Source organism: Neltuma alba, unplaced genomic scaffold, assembly GCF_004799145.2.
Source record: "Neltuma alba isolate B1F8T4 unplaced genomic scaffold, ASM479914v2 tig00012937_pilon, whole genome shotgun sequence".
Classification (NCBI taxonomy): domain Eukaryota; kingdom Viridiplantae; phylum Streptophyta; class Magnoliopsida; order Fabales; family Fabaceae; genus Neltuma; species Neltuma alba.
In genome coordinates, this window is record NW_021637303.1 from 236,162 (window position 1) to 249,622 (window position 13,461).

The following is a 13,461-nucleotide window of genomic DNA, read 5'->3' on the forward strand; positions in this document are numbered from 1 at the left end:
ATCAACAAAATTTCACTAAGTTTACCAACTTAGCAAACGCAACCAACAACCAAGCCAGACTCAGCAATGCACAGAAAAATACCGTTGCATCCATAAAATGGAACATAATCTCCGCATAAAATTACCATCCAAATGCCAGAATAGCTGCGTTTCATAATATCATATCATTATATATATATTAATGGATAGAATCATAGAATGACATATTCATAGGCAAGGCAAGGACATCCGATGGAATTCCACAATATCAGAAACGAAGAACAAACAAAAGACAACATCAAAAACTACATCAATAACTCCCCAGAAACAAATCTTGAACACGCAGTCAGCACCATGATGCAAGACATTCATTCCACATCCGCACCACGCAGCCTGAGGACAAGGTGAAGGGTAGACTCCTTCTGAACGTTATAATCAGCAAGAGTGCGTCCAACCTCAAGTTGTTTCCCAGCGAAGATCAGACGTTGTTGGTCAGGCAGAATTCCCTCCATGTCCTGAAATTTTGCCTTCACATTATCTATGGTGTCAGAGCTCTCCACCTCCAGGGTGATGGTTTTGCCGGTTAGAACCTACACAAAAATCTGCACTCCTCCACGGTGTCGGAGCGCCAGATGAAGAGTGGATTCCTTCTGGATGTTATAATCGGCAAGAGTCCTGCCGTCCTCCAATTGCATACCGGCGAAGATCAAACGTTGTTGATCGGGAGGGATCCCTTCCTTGTCCTGTGTCTTGGCTTTGACGTTATCGATAGTGTCAGAGCTTTCTACCTCGAGGGTGATGGTCGTGCCAGTAAGGGTTTTCACGAAGATTAGCATGCCTCCCCTCAGGCCGAGAACCAGGTGAATGACTCCTTCTGGATATTGTAATCGGCAAGAGTGCAACGGTCCTCGAGTTGCTTGCCGGCGAAGATAAGCCTCTGCTGGTCAGGGGGAATCCCCTCTTTATCCTGTATCTTAGCCCTGACATTATCAATGGTGTCGGAGCTTTCCACCTCCAAGGTGACTTGTCTTTCCACTTTCCAGTTAGGGCTTTTCACAAATATCTGCATATTCGCTCTGATGAATTGTCGATAAACAAAACAAGATCAGAAACAGATGGAGATATTTGTCAGTGATTAGAAAATTGGACGAGAGAGACTTTATATGAGAAAACATGGGCGACCTCCCGAAGATCCAAGGACCCAAGCTCAGATGGTGAAGATAGAAAACTAATTTGGGCATTAGGTATTGAGGCCTAGAAGATTCTCGCCGTTTCCGTCGGCAATGCAAGTTGCAGCTGCAGTGTTACGGGCCATAGACTGCATATTGATTGACATAGATGTCTTGCATCGCCTCATAATCTTTCGTTCTCTTTTTCTTATAGAATCTCATCTCCACTGATGAATCAGATGGTTCAGATTTAATATTTTAGAAAACAGATATCCACATTCTCTTCTCTATTAATAGTTCTATATAAAGTATGAAATTTGAATCATTTATTATTTGATCCAATGATGATCAGATATTGTGAAAGAAAAGGAGAAAGAAGGATTCTGAAAAGATCCAGATCCTTCCAGCACAGCTGCAAGTCTCTAAATTAATCATAATGCGTTGGCTGCTTAAGCATGAGGCTAAATACGGATGAGAAATCCATTCAGGACCTAAAAACACATACAGAAACATCGTTGAAATATTAAAAATCTACTTTATTCGATACTATCTGATCCCCCACATCCTAACCATGATACGTGGCGATTAATTGACTCCTCCCCCACCCCAGCACAACGCATATTGACCGAAATTCTGAAAGCAAGCATACATGATTGATCTCAAGGCTTCACGTAATTGACCCTGAAGCCATGAACAAATGCATCGACTCTAAGTAGCATTGCTATTACAATATTCAAAACCTCGAAAAGAAAGAAGTCAATTTCCTTCAATTTCATGAATATTCGAATGTATATTATATGTACAAAATGAGATAGCGAAATACTGCAGAATGAATTTAAGTTATTTATCCTTCATCTCATCAGGAAGAGCAGAAGCTTTGCAGATAGGACATATGTTCTTCATAGATAACCACTTTCTAATGCAGCTCACATGATAGTCATGGCCGCAACCTCTCAGTGTCCCAACATCGTCCATGTACTTGTAATCTTCCTGCAATTTTTTAAATGAAAAACAAAACCCATTTAACGATTAGTCAGTTTATTACACAAAGAATGAGGCAAAAGAATGTGGTGGTTTTGACTTTAACACAACCTCATATGACTCCACTAAACAAAAATAAGCTTGGCACAGCAGCATGGTCCCTCTCTAGAATTTAAACGGAGCCCAACTGTGTGTAATTTAATGGGACGATGGCCCAAAAAAAAAAAAAAAAGAAGGGACAACCACATTTACGAATAGCGGTCATTCAATAATCAAATGCAGTTGCCCTCATACATTACTGGCAGAATTGCGAAATCCAAAGAAGTGGTCTTTCATTGCCCAAAGTTTAAGGTTTAGTGCATAATTTATTTCAGGGGAGGAAGAAAAACATACCAAGCAGATCACACAACTTCCTTCCTCTTGACTCTGCTCGGACGAACAATATATTGATTCTGTCAAACACTTGGAAATCAACTTCTCAGACAATCCTGTGCTGACATGACCAATCCTCTCTCCCAGAGCAAGTAGTTCCTGGTCAAGCCAACCATCCAAAAATGCAGAACTATTTTACAAATGCATGCCTTTGATAACAGTTGTAAGTGGGTTATTCAAGATTAAAACAAACATAATCACCTCATAACTCATATTGTCTATGTCCATCCTCATGTCCCTATGTTGATCAATCATATTTCGAGAACCATAAAACGGCGCACGATCAACAACCATGAAACCCTGCAATCCAAAAAAACCAAACTTCAGCCGGTTAAACATTTTTTTGGGGAGCAAAACACAGTCAATTTTATTAATATTCCTTCAGCCTGTTAAACCTAAAGGTGAAAGAAGCAGAACGATGCTGCTTATTCACATATAGAGAGAAGGGAAGGTGCTAATGCACCAAACATCACTACTTTTTTTTTTTTTTCTGGCCAAACAAACACCACTACTTCAGGTTAACCAAATAGAGCCAGTTGAAGACAAGACAAATGGGTATTTCCAAAATTGAAAATGTTTCATATTCCGAGTTCTGACATGAAAACTCAGTTCACCAAGATACCAAGAAATACCTCAGAGGAAAATCGATCATGAAGAATAGCCTCATCAGCTAATGTTCGATATCTCTCGCTAGATATCCTTGACCTCCCGTTTCTATCAGTATTCCGCGAACTGACGGCAGTCAATGGCCTTGGATGTCTAGAGATTAAACCTTCAGCTCCCATGTGCAATCCACCATCTGAAGGCATCATATGTCCCACGCATGAGCTTGAAGAGGCTCTAAAAGTTGGAGTTGGTGTTGGAGTAGATCTTTGGGAATAGTTACTTCGAACTCCCCTAGCAGGGTGAGTGAGATTACTGTGAAAACTTTGAGGAACAATAGGATTTATGCTTGTATCATATTCATGATGGTAACTCCCAGCGTCTACCGAAGCATTACTAACACCACTTCCAACCAGCAAGCGACTTGGCTCATGATTATATCCACTTGATTCTGCAATGTCAGGCAACGATCTCTAGCGTAAGATAAAAAGTGAAGGAAATTGGGATAATTCATATCTATTTCGATTCTACTAATTAAGGTCTAATAAACCAACAAAAAAAAAAGGAAAAATAATCTATAAACTAACCAGATAATAATACCCTCCCAGGAGCCGGAGACATGTTCATTTGGCTCCAGTCCCTTGGCACAGTATTAGAACTATGACCAGAAAGACCCACAGAGCTAGAATGATCATTGGACGGGCCAGAAGATGAGTTGTGCAAATGGTTGCCACATAAATGCGTCCTAGCAAGGTTGGATTCCAAATCAAGTGCAGAACGACTTCTAACATTCCTTAAAGAACCCTCACCCCTGATTGAAAGGCCACTGCCTCTGAAGGGGGGTGTCATAGTAACATGATCCCAAGGCAGAAATTGAGAATCCAAGCTTGGCTTCTCCTGCCTTATTTCTGAAGATATAGGGAGATCAGTTGAGCTTCCTGCACTGAAATATCTGCTTGTACTGCCTCTCTCACAAACTGAAGGAATTCCAGGGCTCTTTCGCTTGTGAGGCCCTCTTCCACTCCCCATGGTGAAATCAAAGAAATCACCATCAGCAACATGAAATGCTTGTCTATCACAATTGGAAGAAGGCTGGTGAGCATAGTTTTCAGAAACTGCGAAAAAAGCTCCAGGATTTGATGAACGTAAATAATGATCATGAGAAGATCTTGATGCATCTGATTGACGAGGGGGTAATTCAATGTTGATACTTGAGGATGCATATCCATTTGACATCGCGGCATTGTTCCAAGAAGCGGCCAAAGAGCTGCCATCTATAGGCATATTTTCTAGTGGATAAATAAAAGAACCATTCTCTGAAGCGCTACCCCTACCTGCAATAGAGGACCAGTATAAGCAATCTAGTATTTATGCAAAAAGGACAATAATTACCATGCAGAGTCAGTAATGAACCAAAATATAAGTGCAACCAAAATAATTACCATTATGTTGATCAGTGTGCATATAATTCCAATTCTGCTCCTGCTCACTCCCAAACATCTGGGACATGCTATATAAATGTCTATGTCCCATAACAATCAGAAACAAACTCAGAAGTCAGAATTAAGGCAAGGGTGCGGTTTAACCAGATCTACAAATAACTAGCAACCTGCAAAGCAAGAAATCATTTGAAGAATTCAATATCTAAATATAAAGTAACTTCAAAACAATCATAAAACTCAGAATATAAACAATATAATTAGTTACAGGAGACCCAAGCATTTCCAAGACTGAAAAATTCAGAATAATAACACATGACGACAAAGAATAAATATAGAAAGTCTTCAATTAGATCTAAACTCTACAAAAATTGTAAATCAGAACAAAGGGGATTACTGAGTCATCACTGGCGATTATCTCCAAGAGAAAGTACAAATATATGCTGCAGATTACAAATTCTGGAACTCATAATCAATCTACATAAACTGGCCTGTAATACACTAAAAACTTGACACTCAGAGTCTCCTTAACCACAGGCTAATACCAACAGTCCAACGTAAGTCCACTCACTTGAAGCCATCTACTCACAGATTGTCTCTCCACTGAAACAGGGAGGGCTCGAGTCTGAGGCAATAAAACAAAGATGAGGGAAAAAAGCAAACACTTGGAAGAAAAAATGAGATAATTGAGATTCATATCAGTTAATGGCTTCTCACTCCATTTTGCCATGTGCAGAAGTAGGAATTAGATTTGACTAAGTGGTAAAAGAGGAGGGATTGGGAATAGGATGACTCGCACAACATTACCTGGACTAGATAACAAAGGGGCACTCAGCAGGTGTTAAGAGGTGTTAGCATTTTCTATTCTTTTCCTGCACTTGAGAAAGATGAACTGAGCACGGGCATCAGGCATGCGTATGTGCCTTGTTATCAGTAATTAGGACAAGAATTATAAAATACATACAAGTTACCATAATAAAATCCATCATCACACGTTTTTCTTGGAACTATATATCTGCACTACAATTTTTACAACATATACATATTTACAAGAGCTTTGCATGAAACAGAAATATGAAGGCTTTTAAAAATATTTGTAGTTTACCTTAACAGTATCTGAGGGGGCCTATATCGTTAAAACAATACACAGTTAAGTTGTCTACCTTATAACAAGTAAAAGATCCAAAAAAACCTGTTGATGTTAGAAAATATTTGCCACTAGAATGAAATGCCGTGCTGCATGGCAAAGATTTCCACAAATAAAGAAAATCAAAATAAAATTGGATTGTCAATATAGAAAAATCACAACCACCCGAAATATTCATAAAGATGATGAGCAACTTAAAAGAAGCTTGAAAACTTCAATCAAAGTTAAAGAAAAAGTCCGGGAAAGCATACCAGTTAAAGTGGGGAAATCAAAGATCATATATTCGAATTGCAAAAATATAAAACCAAATGAGTAAGCTGAGGTAAATAAACTCTAAAGGAAAACAATTATTTCAAATCATTAAAATGAAAGGAAGAAATAGATCGGAGGTTGAAAATTGGAAAATCTTAGAAATATAAAATATTAAAGAGAGTTCCAAATATGAAATTTGTAGTGAAAAAAGGTTACGAAAAATTAACAAATATTTAACAATGCTCAAAGGCTGGGTAACGTGTTCACCATATATTGACTTAATTAGCCACTTTATGATTAATTTCCTAGAAAGCAAAAATACATTTTGTCAAAAATTCTTTCCTCAGAGTTTGTCTTAGTTTTATATGCAAAAATACAATTTGTCAAAAATTCTTTCCCCAGAGTTTGTCTTAGTTTTATATGTAGAGTTGATGAGACATGATAATTTTAGTTAAGAATGTCATGATTGTGGGGGGAAAACTGCATTAGAACAGGGACAGGTCTCCTATTATTCATATATCATGGTGCTTGAGACATTTCCAGCGTCGGAATACAATCAAAAAATCACATTCAACAAACTAAATCGTGACTGTAAGATTGACAAAGTGCTTTCTACAAGATAAAGAAATAATACAAGAAAACACTCTAATGCCACAAAGCATACTAAAATACTAGAAAAAATATACGAGAATATAGAATTGAACAGAGGAGTAGGCTTCAGAAAGATAATTATGGCCCGTCAAATCATGTTCTCAAAGAAAGTATAGTTTGCGTTGATCGTTTAATTCAGCTTATGATCATTAGCGTACTCATAAATAAATTAATAAAATAGTAATATTCATGCAAAGCATCATGGAAAAAGTATAGATTTGCTTCACCTTCCAGTTAACTAGCTTCAAGTTTGAACTAAAGATTTCTGATCTTCAGTTATTAAATGATAAGACCTTAAAAAATAAAATATGAAGGTCAAGGCGGACAAGCGTATGAATATGAGTATAAACAGTACTAATAAAATGAATGGTTTCAGTATGTCAAGTTTCCCAAGGTGCAACATATTGAACACGATACAGACGGACAAGCATTTAAAGCATATTATTTTCTTTGTTTGTTTTATTAATAACTATCAGAGACATTCATAGCACTGTTCAGCTTGATACAGAATATGGGCCTAATATAAAACTATTAATGACAAATTAGAAGCTTGGAACATGGTAGTCTGACAAACCACACAAGGATATCAGCCAGAAAGGGAATTGTGACTTATGATTAGTTGTCTAAGCCAAGAATTCCATTAGGATGTATAAGCCCAAGAATGAAAGCAAAACTTATTTTTCCATCTGCCATAGAATAGGTAGAAGAAAATAGGCGTCCAACATTTGGATACACTCAACACCTTGTTGATGGTATCCCCAATAACCAACTGATTCTTATCAACCAGCATCAAAGTCAACAAACCCCAAGCTCAAGTGCAAATAAAGCATCACCCAGCGACGAATCCTTGCAAACATTTAGCACAATATGAAATCCCGCCAGCATAAAAGGTCAAGTTACATCAATTCAGGGTGGATGTATGAAAGTCTTCATCAGTGACATGTTCTAATGATCCAAATTGCTGTCGCATACTATAGTGAGGCAAAAACTCTATGAAGAATGTTACTGCTACTCCCATTGTACCACCCCACTAAAGAGCACCACCTCCAAAATAGCTACCATGGACATCAGGTTTAAAACAAATGATAAAAGTATTTAGCTAATGCTTTTACAACATCCATATTCCATCACCTCAGGGCATCAATTAGATCTAGAACCATGGTGTCCATGAAGCCCATGACATTCCCTAGATTGGCAGTTACACTCCACAACAACATCTTGCATCACTAGGCATCGGAACATGATAGCCCTAATGCTGCGATATCCTGAGCATAACTGCTAGGCCATTCACGCAAAATGAGTATCCAATCTAAGAAGATGGATATCCCTGATCTAAAGGCCATATTCCAGTAGAACAGTGCCTAGACAATTCTTCCGTTTACAGAGGATCTTTGATACTGTATACGTTCTTCTTCCTACATCAAAGTTGGCTTATAACATTCCATTACAGCAGCACATATCATGCTAATAAATCCTGACAAAGCAGAACATGCCACATTCATCAGCTCTAAAATCTCCCAACCAACCAAATATTCCAGCAATACCATCAGCAATTCAGATAATGCAATGGAAGAGACCAAATGAAGAAATTTACCAACTTCCAAAACCTGTACAAGGCAAATGCCAAGGGAGCACCAGCTTTCGCTAGTAAAATTGATTAGCTTTTCTGTATTATACGAACCTAAAGAAGGCACAGGGGACCACATGACAAAACCTTTTAAAGAGATTTACGAATACTTGAAGAGCGTATTGCTCTAGAAGAGTGGAAAACCAACAGAAGAGGGGCTGAAGGATACTATCCGAGGAAAACACACCTCACCAGCACATGCAGATTTATCATGTTTCATCTACAGCTCAAACTCAAGATGAAAGCATTAGGTCTGTATGGTATACTGTCAGCATCAAGAAACCTGCATAATAACAAACCATCTAAACCTAACTGAATCTAAGGAAATCTAAGGATAACCAGGGAAGGCCCCTGAGATAGATAATAATAATAATAATAATATTGCTTGATGAACATTTAGCATTTTGAGAAGCCATGAATACATCATCAATATATAATCAACCAAGCCCTAAATAACTAATTCGCACTCAACTGAAAGATCGGTCCTGTTATATGGTACCACAAACAAATTTGTTTAATTTATTTCTTTGAGAAGCCATGAAAGAACCAAACCACACGCACGAGAAAAGAAAGTGGTGATGCTGACAATTACAACTGAAGATATATTATGTATCCTGATTTCTGATTTACTAGAACGGTTGCACTACCAAATATGATATACGCCTTATCAGACCCTGATATAAACTTGGTTTCCTCTGTTGAACAGGAGGAGTACGGTAATGTTAATATGAAACACACAGCATAGTGACAACTAACAAGTGATAACTACCGTTATTACCAGGTATTTTAAGTATGTATAATTTGAGAGCTAAAGGACGTGAAAATGTGTAAAAACAAAAGCTCAAGCTCTGAAACGACCGAGGAGTTCAAATTTTTCTGAGGACGAAAAATTAATCGAACCGCAAAGCAAGAAATCCGTAAATTGAAGAAGAAAAGGAGCGGGACAGAAGCACCTAGAACAGCCTTCTCTCCTTCCACCAAACAAACAATAGAAGGCTGTTAAGATTATTTAAAGCTGGAGATGATGTATCAGAAGCAATCAACAAGAAGATCAGGAATGAAAAACCGAAACTGATCAACAGAAATATTGCGGGCACGCAGAGCAACAATTAACACAGAGAAAACGGTACGATTGTCCAGATTACAGCACAATACTGAGCATATAGAAAATTTTAAAGTAATCGTAGAGGTAGACGTGCCTTAGAAATCTGTTCGGCGTCGATGCTTGGTCAGTAACGATGTTGGATACGCAGGATGGTTTTTTTTTTTTGGGGGGGGGGGTGTTTTAAGAAGAGGGTGGAGGAGAGGTTTGATCAAGGAAGGAGACAATGCTGTAACAAAGCAGTTGTCCGCATAAATAAGGAACAAGAGGAGGAGAAACCAGCAGGAAACGCCAGCTTTACCGGCAACCGATACTATCCGTATGGATTCTTCCGGTCGCTTGGCAAAGAGTGAAAATATAATACTCCTATTATACCAAGGAAAAAAAAAAAGCAAAAATCGTCGTAGTGCGGACGGGATAATTACCAGTGCCACTTTTGAACTAGAATTAATTTCATTTTAACTCCCTGATTTTTTTGCCCCTATTTTTATAATTATATAACAAATAATTCCTTATATTGGATTTGGATCGTTCACTTTGCATCTTTGTATAGATTTTGACTCTCATCAAACCTTTGTATTGTCGTGCACGGATTCGATTAAAAGGTATTAGAGGTGGCCCGACGTGCAGCTCTTACTTTACTTTAGGAATAGACCTAACTCCAGATAGCTTTATTAAACCCTGTCTCAGGGTGTGCTTATATTTATCAGGTACTCCTTCTCTTCTATTTAATATAAAATTTATTTAACTAGTTTAAATAAATTAAAAAAATTAGACAAATTAATTAATTATAAAATACATGACTTGTTTTTCTTAAAAATATCATAACTATTTTTTTTAATACCCTACCTGTATCTTCTATCTTAATTATAGTTGATAAGAGTAATTTAGAAAAAATTAATAAATATAAAAACTAGATATTATATTTAAGATCAAAATTAATTCAACAATTAAGTTTTATATTAAAAATTAGACGAGTATTATTTATCCCCATTGCCCTAAAAAAAACACACAGAAGAAAATAATCTTTGGATCAGATTGAATGCATGAAAACCATAGACAAGGGCTGTTTATTTTGTCGACGAAGATTGTGAGAAGGTTTTGTTATTGTCGAACGTTGGCGACATCAAAACATGATTGGGCAATGACAAGTATGTAACAGTGGGGGTGTTAAATTTATTGCAATAAAATGTCACGTGATATTGTTGTTATGACCGTGATCCTGGATAAACATGTTAGATCGAAATTAATGAAAGCACGTGTAAAAAATATCCGACTTATCATCAAATGAATTTTTTTTTTTTTAAAAAAGAGGCATATACGATAAACCTAATCAATCTGATTAAAATCTCACATAAACCAAATTTTTACATCCGCGCCATGCAAATAAGCATTAATCCTCTGTCTGATTAGAGGGAAGACAGATTCTAATTCAACTTAAAAAAATGGATGAGCGAGACTATAATATTTCAATCAAAATAAGATGTAAGGTGAAAAGGTAAGCAAAATAATTTAAAACTTTTATCCCCATTTCTATATATTTTTTTAATTTAACTTATTAAATTCTTCTCTTTTCTTCTATCCTCCTCGATTATTAAACAAATAATAAAAATAAAACGTTAAGTAAATACTATCAATTTAATTATTTTATAAAAAAGTAATATATTTTACAAAACGTGGGGCTTTTTACCGATGTTATTACAAAAAGTAACGCTGTTTTGCAGGTGTAAAATAGAATTTTATAGATAATAAATAATAAATAATTATAATAAAAATAATACAGATAACTAGTATATCTTTTTAGTCGTCACGTGATGCACATGACAGTTTTAGTGAATAAAAGATGGGAATGAACAGTGACTTGTTTCATTTTAGAATCTGTTATTCGGTAGATATATTTAGATATAGATGACCAATTTTAGTCTAGATATGCAAATTAAAAGACTAAACCATGTGTTTTTTTTATGAATTTTGTTTCTGTGGTATAATATAAGCTTATAAATGACACTCCTCTCATTCTAAATACAAAACCCTTATATCAGTATATATAAAGATTTTATATTTAGGACTGGAGGAGTAATATATTTTCTTTTCCTCCAAGTCATTTTAGAGTTTTCTATTCCTATACGTGAATATTAAGAATATAAACAACTTATTTTTAGAACTTGTTACATGTGTGCTTATTGAAAATATTAAAAAAAAAAATTGTTATTTCTAAATCTTATGAGTTCAGAAATGACAGCGTTTTCCCCGTGTTCATTTCTGTTATCAACAAGTCGTTGGTTTTTCCCCAGTGTCTCGAAGTCTTTTGGGTGGCACACAGTTTTTTTTTTTCCGTTTAATTATATCTACACAACGCATCACAATGTGAATTTATAACTGATTTTATACAAATTCAAAAGCAATCTTTCATAAAATGCACTAGTGATTGTATTCTTGAATTCATCCATGATGGTGTATAAATTATAAGATTAACTTTCAATTCACAGTTGGATTTCTCATAGGCACACAGCTAACTTAAATTCAGGAGTGACCTTTCATTAGCTATTATTCGCGTTTGGTGGCAAGGACAACCTTGTAAAATCATTCATCTCTTAATAATTTAATTGCAAATAAAAACTACGGTCCTTTCAAAACATTTTAATAATTAAAGGCCGTCAAGCCTGCAGAAGGTTTACAATTGTCTTCTTTTTTTTTTTTCTTTTCTGTTTTAAAAACAATGTGCTTTTTGAACACAAAAAAAAAAAATAAGGCAATATCCTCAACTGCACTGCATATTACTATAAATTATAAATATTTGGCTCTAAGACTATATTGAGGGGAAAAAATCTGCGTCCTCAAAATATTAGCTGCATTCTCATAATGAACGTTGCTTGTGACTTGTGAGACCTGTATAATAATTTTTAAATCGAATTTTTTTTTACATTATAGTTTCGACGCTGCTATGTTAGAGTAAAACAAAATATATAGATATTCAATAATATGCATTACACCCAGCACAATGTAAATAATAATAGTAAATAATAATCATATGAGTATATGACAGATGCGGACTGGAATCATGCGTGTGGATGCTTAATGCTCGACGAAAAATCATTTTTACTGTAATATTTGGTTTTTTTTCCCAGTGAGTAAGTGATTATATTTGAAATGTTGAAATTAATGAAAAAAATGTTAGTTTTAAGGGAAAATGGCAAAAAAAAATCACCAAAACAGAAAAATTACAAATAAAGACCCATGACAATATTAGTATGGATTTTAACAACAACAATATGGGTTTTGATAATAATTTCTATAAACCAGGCCCTATGTATAATTTTTTTATTCTGGCTGTTTTTTTTTGGCCATTTTCCCTTAGTTTTAATGAGAACTTGTTCTAAGTTGTGTTTTGTGGTGGTCAAACTAGAAATGAAGGGCCGCCATACTCCCGTCCACCCATGTCTTTTCGTTGTTTTAAGCTGCGCAGAAAGATCGAATAAGGCGAGACGAATATTATTATTCATTCAGACTTGGGAACAACCACATTGTAATTGCAACCCATATGCAATTGGGAGGAATAGAAAAATTCCCACTGGATAATGATTCATTCATGGAAATACAAATTGCATCCTCGGGGCAACACGTCCCTTTGGTTCATCGTATGTCCACACAATTACGCGATGCCGTGTAAGGAATTTTACAGTGAGCTGGTGTTAGTGAATTATATTTCAGTTCTTAATATAAAACCTAATTAATTAATTTAAGTAAATTAAAAATTTTATTTAAATTAGTTAATATAATATTTTTTTAAAAAAACACTATAAGCATCTTTCTTAATTCTTTTTTTTGTTTCTTACTTGATTATTATCGGGGGAATATTAATAAGCCTTTGAAAAAAATTGATAAATATATAAAATAAGTCTTATATATAAGACTAGTATTAATTTTTCAGTTAAATCCTATATTAAGGGGGTGTTTGGTAACCTTGACAAACTCCTCCATATATTTCTTTCGTAAACCGTAAAAGTACTTTTAAAACTATGATTTGGTTTCTATCCAAATATCTTCTAATAATCACAAGAGTAATTAATTAATTATTG

General features: G+C 35.5%; 1 protein-coding gene and 1 pseudogene across 10 annotated transcripts; both read right to left on the reverse strand.

Annotated features, from left to right (window-relative positions):
- Positions 1-206: 206 nt before the first annotated feature.
- LOC114732780 (polyubiquitin 11-like) lies at positions 207-1,201 on the reverse strand (annotated as a pseudogene).
- Positions 1,202-1,769: 568 nt separating this feature from the next.
- On the reverse strand, positions 1,770-8,489 carry LOC114732799 (probable E3 ubiquitin-protein ligase RHG1A). 10 transcript variants are annotated; one of them, XM_028920145.1, is made up of 8 exons: positions 5,411-5,481; positions 5,175-5,228; positions 4,607-4,773; positions 3,752-4,498; positions 3,194-3,615; positions 2,763-2,861; positions 2,523-2,660; positions 1,917-2,138 (listed from the first exon to the last, which is right to left on the reverse strand). In XM_028920145.1, the coding sequence occupies exons 3-8, from the start codon at positions 4,695-4,697 to the stop codon at positions 1,989-1,991; spliced, it is 1,647 nt and encodes a 548-aa protein (XP_028775978.1). In that variant the 5' UTR covers positions 4,698-4,773; positions 5,175-5,228; positions 5,411-5,481; the 3' UTR covers positions 1,917-1,988. The 10 variants fall into 10 exon arrangements, with proteins under 10 accessions (XP_028775971.1, XP_028775978.1, XP_028775975.1 ...); XM_028920142.1 differs by having other exon boundaries at positions 4,607-5,094; XM_028920146.1 differs by lacking the exons at positions 5,175-5,228; positions 5,411-5,481 and adding an exon at positions 8,468-8,489.
- Positions 8,490-13,461: the final 4,972 nt, after the last annotated feature.